Here is a 9,515-nt window from a genome sequence, read left to right on the forward strand (position 1 = left end):
TTTATATTTATGTATGATATAACTTAAACTAACAATAATATAACCATCAAGCAAACTAATTAATTAAAATTTTGTTTTACCTTAAACTAACTAACTAATTAACTAAAATGTTGTAAACCCTTAAACCATAAACTAACAAACTAATAATTTAAAATAAAAAACTAATTTAAATAATTAAAAAGCTTACCTCGATGTCGTGCTCTCCCTTTCTTCTTCTTCCTCTTTTCCCTTGCTCTCTTCTCCCTTTCTTTCTTTTATGTTTCACTCATTAACCCCCATCCAATATATAATACAACCACCCCTGTTTGCTTCAATTATTCACCTTTGCATGGGCCATTCACGTGAGCTGAAGGACTGCAATAATGCAGCAATAAGGGCTGCAATAATGCAGCAATAAGTACTGCAATAATGCAGCTGAATTCACGCTGCATGCGAGCAGAGGTTTGCCGAGAGCAGAACACGTGAACAAAGCTTGGCGACCTATCCCATACCCCGTGCATGGCCCATGCATAGCACCAAAGCAGAGCAGCAGCTGGGCAGAGTAGCAGAATCACGAGAACTATCAGGATGTCGGGCTTGCATGGCGACCTATAAGGACGCCGGGATTGCATGGTGACCTATAAGGACGCCGGGCGTACATGGCGACCTATGTTGGTTCGTCTGGATGTTGCCACGTCGTAGGTCGCCCGGATGGCATGGCGAGCTACGACCATCACTGTAGAATTTACCCCATTTGAGCAATTAATCTGAGCACTACATTATCTCGTGAAATAAAAACTTCGAGAGCATTATCTCGTTGATTTTGCCTTTTCTTATCACTCAAATCGCTTCATTCTATTACTTATATTAAATTACCTAATTGAGTGATAACGAAACTATTGAAGTGTTAATCTGCGTTATGGCCATTCACGTGAGCTGAAGGACTGCAATAATGCAGCAATAAGGGCTGCAATAATACAACAATAAGGGCTGCAATAATGCAACAATAAGTGCTGCAATAATGCAGCTGAATTCACGCTGCATGCGAGCAGAGGTTTGCCGAGAGCAGAACACGTGAACAAAGCTTGGCGACCTATCCCATGCCCCGTGCATGGCCCATGCATAGCACCAAAGCAGAGCAGCAGCCGGGCAGAGTAGCAGAATCACGAGAACTATTAGGATGTCGGGCGTGCATGACGACCTATAAGGACGCCGGGCTTGCATGGCGACCTATAAGGACGCCGGGCGTGCATGGCGACCTATGTTGGTTCGTCTAGATGTTGCCACGTCGTAGGTCGCCCGGATGGCATGGCGAGCTACGACCATCACTGTAGAATTTACCCCATTTGAACAATTAATCTGAGCACTGCATTATCTCGTGAAATAAAAACTTCGAGAGGATTATCTCGTTGATTTTGCCTTTTCTTATCACTCAAATCGCTTCGTTCTATTACTTATATTAAATTACCTAATTGAGTGATAACGAAACTATTGAAGTGTTAATCTGCGTTATTATGTACGTAGAGAAAGGAGATTGGTAGGAGAGCATTAAGGCTCAACGTGGGAGACGCATACCCTTGATGATCCCTATGGACGGCAGCAATGCCACGACGACACTCTATGACTCCGGTCTCAACCCAAACGTGGCGCCATGTGTCACCACAAATACAATCCCCCCAATCACGTGCGCCACCACAAACCCTCCCTCCCTTGTTTTTCTCTATATATATTTACAACTTTCACCTTTTACAAACCGATCATCCAAATAGCAACAATTTGTTACCAAAAAAAAATTGTTTTAATATTGTCGGTACCTGAACAAGTCAACCTGCTGGTGTAGTTACTTTGGGGGGCTTCTCATTTTAGCCAGCGATCGACAAAGTTTTATTACTCTTCCCGGACATGGGGAGAGCGCCTTGCTGTGAAAAGGTAGGGTTGAAGAGAGGGAGGTGGACGAAGGAAGAGGATGAGCTATTGACCAAGTATATTCAAGCTAATGGTGAAGGCTCTTGGAGATCATTGCCCAAGAATGCAGGTACTTTAATATATATCCGAGGTCAGGGATGGATGAAAGGGTTACTGGGCGGATGTACTCCTTAAAAATTTTAAATTATTATATATATATTATTTTTTTAATTTTTATTGATGATATGTTTTTCATTGGTATCATTTTATAAATTCGTTCTTTTTTAAAGTTGTACAAATTCATCTTTTAATGTGAAATGTTTTGTTCATCCCTCTATAATTTTCTCTTTATTTATGCGATTTCATCACTCTGTATTTTCTTACCCTTTTTGTTTTGGCATTTTGAAGGGTTACTGAGGTGTGGGAAGAGTTGTAGACTACGGTGGATTAACTACTTGAGAGCTGACATAAAAAGGGGAAACTTTACTGCCCAAGAGGAAGAACTCGTCCTTAATTTGCATGCTTCTTTGGGAAATAGGTTAGTCTGCCTCTTTGGTTTTTCTTAATCTTTTAAATTCGTTTTACTTTTTTATTTATAATTAGCATAAGATAAAACTACCTCTAATGTTTTTATAAATATCAAATTGACCTCTATTTTTTAATATTTTAACTCTTAATATTTTATTTTTTTAATATTATAGATCTCAATATTTTATTTATTGGTTAAAATATTTTTCTAAAAGAAAATCATTAGTTATTTAGCAATCATGTTAATAACATGATAATTTTATATGTATTTAATTATTATCATGTCATATGTCATGTCAATATTTTATGTCAGTTTTTTGAGTGACATAACACATACTATATTATATATTGAGTGACATAATACATATTATATCATATTTTGAGTGACATGTTACAAGTCAACAATTTAACATACCTAAAAATTTTATGTTCTTTAGTCAATTAATAATTTCTTTCTAGCATGAGATATTTTGATAAAAATAAAATATTAAAAAGTAGAATACTCCAAAATAAAAAAGTCATGAGATATCTTAATAAAAATTAAAATATTAAAAACTAGAATATTCCAAAATAAAACTAATAGTTAAAATAACATTTTATACAAACATTAGTAGGTAATTTTATTATTATTCCATTATAATTGTCATTCTCCTATATTCAAATCTGAATTTCATTTTAGAGTGCAACCTACCTTAAAATAAATCATATTCCCCCCCCCCCTCCTTTCTGGACTGAAATAATGTTTTTTCCCTTCTAGTTTATGTGGAGGAAAAAAGCTCTGCGCAAGCTGTCATTAAATAAAAGATAACTTGTCGACTTTTTGTGGACTTTTGGCTCTTTCAGCTCTTTTTCATTGCATCCGCCATTTCTTTCTCTCTATAAAAATAACAGCTAAGCTTCGAGCTCTACGTAATTAATATGCATATGTACTGTTGGAATAGACTTAACTACACGTCAAAATCACATTATTAATAAAATTTAAGTTTAAATAATATTATCTTTTAATTTATAATTAAAATATTTGATTAAATTATATATAAAAAATATTTATTTGATAATAAAATGAGTAAAATAATAATTTATAACGTTGAAAAAAATTAAATCTTATAAGATAGGTTTAACTAAAAAATAATGTTACAACACATTCATTGTTATGTTTTATTATATTAAATATGTATAGACTTAAATTACATTAAATATGTACAAATCAATTTATCTCAGTTATTAAAGAAACGATAGTTGTCATTAGGAGTTACAAGTTCGAGCATTAAAGATTGTAAAGATGATGAACTTTCATTCTCAAATTATTTAGATTTTTTAAAATAAATACTACCTTATAATCCCATTAGACTAATAAAAAATATATTAAATAAAATAATTTAATTAATTTTTATTATTATAATAATAAATAAAAAAAATATTTCACATCGCTTAATGAATCTCATCACATTTTAAAATTTTAATGAAGTATGTCTTTTAAATTTATTTTTTCATTAAATAGTTATAAAAGTATTATTTTTTATTTACTTAACATACAAGAATATATTATAAGAATTCTTGAAGTAGTCTTAGAGGTTAAAATTTTTATTTTCTCTTAATAATTGGAATTTGAATATGATAATTTACACAAATATGTTAGTTTAGGTAAAATAACATAGGATAACATAAATTTACTTTAAAAAATTACTATAAAAGTACTATTTTATTCGTTTTCTTAACATCCAAGAATATGTGTTATTGTTTAGCCTTAACTACAATAACAAAGACGTCTAACTATCATTAAGCATTTTAGCTGAACACATTAATTAAGGGTTCATAGCTTGTCAGTTCATTTGTAAGTGATTATTTTGCAGCAATCTGTCTTTTCCATCGACGTAAACCTTTTGTCTGTGAAATTTAAACGCGTTTGATGACTGGGAACGGTGGGTACGACAATCTTTTTAAAAATTTAAAATTATTATAAATTTTAAGTTTTTCTTATATATTTTTCATTAAAAATTTATTTTTGTCTCATTTAAAATTTTATAAGTTTTAAAAATTCTCTCTCTAATTTAAAATTTTATATCGTGTTTGACCCGCAGGTGGTCTTTAATCGCCAGTCACTTATCAGGAAGAACAGACAACGAGATAAAGAATTACTGGAACTCGCATTTGAGTAGAAAAATTCACAGCTTTAGAAGGTCATTTACCCACACAATCCCCGTCGTCATGGACTTCAACAAGGCCGTCATCGCCAAGCGTAAAGGAGGAAGAAACACTAAACCCTCAACTAAGAAACCTATAGAAAACCCTCGAGTAGATGAAACGGTGCCGTCTCCATCCACCGCAGCATTAGAAAAAGAAATCCTGTCCATTATTTCGGTGGAAGATAAGGAAGGAACCAGCATGGAGAATTCAATGGTGTGCCCTAGTGGTGGAATTTTAGCTCTACTTGAGAGCATTGAAAGCAATGGGATGACGTGGTTTGATGACATAACGAATAGTGAATTGCTACAACCACATGGGGATTTGGATTTTAGTGAAATGACAGCTAATAATAATAATGAAATAGTAGGTTGGAATTGTACTGGTGGAGGAGGCGGAGATAGTGGGAATGATTGGGACTTCATGTGTTCTTGGCCATGGGAACCTGATGATAATAATGTCCATGGAGAACCACATAAATTGAACCATGACTTTGACCGTCATACTTGGCTTTACTCTTAATGCACTATGTTGAATCTCGCGACCGATTTTAGTTGGCAAAAGAGGATTTTTTTTTTCTAGAGAAAAGTTCTATCCTCTTAGAGCCAACCTCTTTTAGTTGTAGTTGTTCCCCTTTGTTTCTTCTTTGTGGATTATGTTGGATTTTTTTATCCACTTCGCTGTCAATATTTATGTAGCTAGACGGTGTGAACAAGTTTGTTGTTTCTCTTTTATTTTCCCATTATTTTGGTTTTTGTTTCTTTCCGTGATTCTATGCTTGATTTGGTTATACAGAGATTTATGGTAAAAAAAGTTGAAAAAAAAATCATTCTCACTTGTCTATGACCATGATAAGTAATTTTTTTCGTAGAGTTTTTATTCAAATATTACAAAAATAAAAAATAATATCGAAAATAATTTTATTGTACAAGTTAAGTAAATATAAATGTGTTATCTTCAATTACTTAACAAATCTATTTCTATATTCAAAGATTATATTTAAACATTTGAATTATATTTAAATAATGTAATATTTTGTCATGAACTTTACAAATTTAAATTATGTAAAAAATAAGTTTTTAAATTATGTGAAAATAAGTTTACAAATACACATATTATTATTGTTGTCGTTTGGTCTAACTCATGAGTACGTACTCATGCACGTACTCGTACAATTTCAGATCTTTCCTTATTTGCATGACCATGATAAGTTGCAAGAAGACAGTTGTAAAATTATAAAACCTAAGACAAAGTAGATTACTTTATTAAAAAGCTTTCTAAACTTTAACCTAATTGTAACCGAGAAAAAAAAAGTGCATTTAACCTAACAAATAAAAAGAAACCAACTCAAAGACGTCAACCGAGAAAAAAGCACCCAACAACGCAAGTCACTCCCCTGGGGCCTACGCCTCAAAACAAAACTTACAAAAATGCAAAATAACCCAAACAACTAGGTGCAAAACATTAAAGTCTAAACAACACACTGCTCCCAGGAGGCATTATAAACAAATAAAAGACAAAACATTACACTATCATATTAAAACCAACAGCTTATGAAGTGTTTTTTTTCTCTGCAAAAGAAGATTTATTTAATTAAATGAAAACCGGATCAAATTGTATGTTTCACTAAAAAGTTTCCTAGGCCTAAAAAGAGAAAAAGAGTATATATAATTTGACCAAACGAAGCTAGAATCAAACATACAAAGGAATATGTAGTTGATGAGGATCCACAAAACAGACACACCTAACCAAATAAAACCACTCCTAAGCAAATAAAACCACTCCTCTCTAATGAAAGCAACCAACAAATAATCCACTCTGAATACTGGACAAACAAAGGAATATGTAGTTGATGAGGATCCACAAAACAGTATAGCCTGATGAACCAGATCTACCGCTATCTCGACTCCTCCCGCTAGAATAAGAACACAAAACTCAGATTACCAAAGCCCTCCCCCTTGATCAAACTCAAAAAGAGGGAATTACCACCGAGCCTTAAAGTTCTTGGATCTCTGGGCACCCACACATGTAAATCTTAACGCCATCCCATTACATAATCTAGGGATAAAGTAGAAACTCATGTTGCCAATAAGACTAGATAATCTGTCGATCTCAAGGAATATAGACCACCACTACCAAGGTCTAGAATGAGCATTTTGGATCCAATTCAAAATAACTTTGGAGCTTGATTCCAATATAAGAGCTCTCCTTCCTTGAACCCTAAACTTCAAGGAAAACTTCCAAAGCTAGCTTTACAGTTGAAAGGGAAGCGAAATCCTAACTCGAACCCTCCACATGACCGAAGCAAATTGCTGTAATAATTCCAGAATCCAAACGAAGTAACCCCCCAAACCAACCTTTGCTTTCACAACCGCTCCACCCACACAAGATTTCCACGGCCCATCAGAAAAATGGTTACAAGAAGCTTTATAGTGACAGAAACCCAAATTTAAAGACCAGCAGATTGTCGGTTTTTCCCACCAGAAATCTGATTCCACAAACTCCTTAAAATTCGACGCTTTAATCCAAGTTAGCTCCCTTAATTTGGATAAAAAAACTACATTCTTTCATGAATAACTCTTTTTTTAAATATCAGATCATTCTTAGCGATCCAGAGACTCCACAAACACGCTGCGCAGGAGATAAGCCAAATACTTCTTTTAATCCCTGTAATGGGAGCATAAAGACTAAATTTTAACAATTCAACCACATTCGAACAGCTGGTCCAAGACAACTCCCACCAGCTACTTATTTCATTCCAAAAATTCGTGGTAAAATTGCAGGGGACAAACAATGATCGGAGTATTCCATTTCAGTGTTGCATCACCCACAAACACATTGACCATCTTCTAATTTTATTCCATGATAGCGAAGAAATAATTTAGAAAGGATTTTATCAAGCATCAACATCCACAAAAAATATTTAATCTTCGGTGGAACCTTCAACTTCCAAATTTTGTCAAAATCAAATTCTGGATCTTCTATTTGAGAGTTAATCATCAATTCCGTAAGTTTCTTAACTGAGAAGATGCCCGCTCTATCATGTACCCGCACTATTCTGTCCGGTAATTCAACATTAAGCTTAACACCAACAAATAATCTTTTCAAGATTTGACAAGTAATTTTTCTCTCAGTCTAGCAAGGGTCTCCGAAATATAGAAGATCACTTGACGCAAGAAAATTCCCCCTTGATTGCAATATCGGCTACTTTAACACCTTTACTAATAACTAACTTGTATAATCTTACAAACTACACTCTCAAGGACCTCAAGCCAATCCATAAATCCTCCCAAAATAACGTTGATTTCCCGTCACCTAATTGCCATCTAAAATCTTTAACGCTCATCCAACTACTATCTCGCTTTTCCAGTTATTCACAATCCTTTTCCAAATTATCCAAATTCTCTTTGATTTAGGAGCCTTCAATAACCAGCCTTGGAGTGCACAACCATATTCTGTGGCGAACCTCGACCCCCATTTCGCCAACAGGGCTGAACTTTTGGCTTAGAGATTAATCACCCCAGCTCCACCTTTTTTTTTCGGTCGACATACCCTATTCCAATTAATTCTCGCCATTTTTATTGACCTCTCATCCCCTCCCCAAAGGAAACACCGCCCGAAGCTTTCGATTTTTTTAATTATTGCTTTCGTGATCTCAAACAGAGACATTTAATATAACAGGAGTGATTATAGCATCGAGTTTATTAGGACAAGTCTACTAGCTAATGACAATGAGTTTTGCTCCCAACTTGCTAGTTTTGCTTGAAGCCTCTCCAGCACCGGAACCCACGTCGCTTTCCTTCTCGAGTCAGCACCTAACGGAATTCCGAGATAAGAGAAGGGAAGTTCGTCTATCACACAACCACTAAAACTTGCCAACTCTTCCACTTCTTCCTTCTCGATCCCCACTCCAATAATATATGATTTTCCAAAATTAATACTTAAACCCGAACAAGCTTTAAAACACCTTAAGCTTCTTTTGACATTGACATGAAATTCTTCCACTGGCTCGACAAACATAATGGTGTCATCCGCGAACTGCAAATGGGAAATGACTTGATAACACCCCCTTAATTCCTCCTATTAAACCACGAACTTCAGTTTCCTTAATCAATAAATGCAGCGGTTCAGTTACCATAATAAACAAAAAGGGAGACATCAGATTTCATCGAGAATTCTCCTGTAGGAGAGCCATTAACAAGTTTCGACACTTTGGCCGAGGAGATGCATTCCACCATCCAACCCCTCCATTTTGATTTAAATCCCATTTTCTTCAAGATCATCCCAAGAAAATCCATCTCACAGTCATACTCCTTCGAGAAACCTAATTTCATCACAACCCCCTTCGATCCCCTACCTCCTGTAGACATTGTATGAATCACTTATAAAAAATCTGACACCCTTGTATAAAAGCACATTGGGTCTCACTGATTATACCGTCGATAACTTACCTCAATCTCTTGGAGAGGATTTTAGCAATAATCTTGTAAATTGATCCGATCAAGCTAATTGGTCTAAATTATGATATTACTTCTTGATTCTCCTTTTTCGGAACAAGGACAATGAAGGAGTTATTCATGTTCGGGGAAATTTTGCCAGATCTATAATTTTGTCAACACTTTTAGCAAGTCTTCCTTAATCTCTTCCCAAAAATGTTTGTAGAATTTGATGTTAAATCCATCAGTCCTGGAGATTTGTCTTCATTGCAGCTCCAGATTGCTTCTTTTAATTCTGACTCAGAAAAATGCTCCTCCAAATTGCATGCAGCTCAACTTGAGATCTTAAATTTCAGATCGAAAATCGCCCTCTAGTTTCTCTTTTTACAATCAAAATGATTATTGTAATGATTAATGGGGTGAACATTCGATCGAATCGAGTAAAAAAATTTCGAATAATTTAAGTTGATGAGTCCTATTTTA

At 34.5% G+C, this 9,515-nt stretch overlaps 1 protein-coding gene across 1 annotated transcript; it reads left to right on the forward strand.

Annotated features, from left to right (window-relative positions):
* The first annotated feature begins 1,507 nt into the window (after positions 1-1,507).
* On the forward strand, positions 1,508-5,284 carry LOC120129632 (transcription factor MYB12-like). Its single transcript, XM_039147095.1, has 3 exons — positions 1,508-2,014; positions 2,293-2,422; positions 4,494-5,284. The coding sequence occupies exons 1-3, from the start codon at positions 1,882-1,884 to the stop codon at positions 5,116-5,118; spliced, it is 888 nt and encodes a 295-aa protein (XP_039003026.1). The 5' UTR covers positions 1,508-1,881; the 3' UTR covers positions 5,119-5,284.
* The last annotated feature ends 4,231 nt before the right edge of the window (positions 5,285-9,515 follow it).

Source organism: Hibiscus syriacus, unplaced genomic scaffold (genome assembly GCF_006381635.1).
Source record: "Hibiscus syriacus cultivar Baekdansim isolate YM2019G1 unplaced genomic scaffold, ASM638163v2 tig00110503_pilon, whole genome shotgun sequence".
Taxonomy (NCBI): domain Eukaryota; kingdom Viridiplantae; phylum Streptophyta; class Magnoliopsida; order Malvales; family Malvaceae; genus Hibiscus; species Hibiscus syriacus.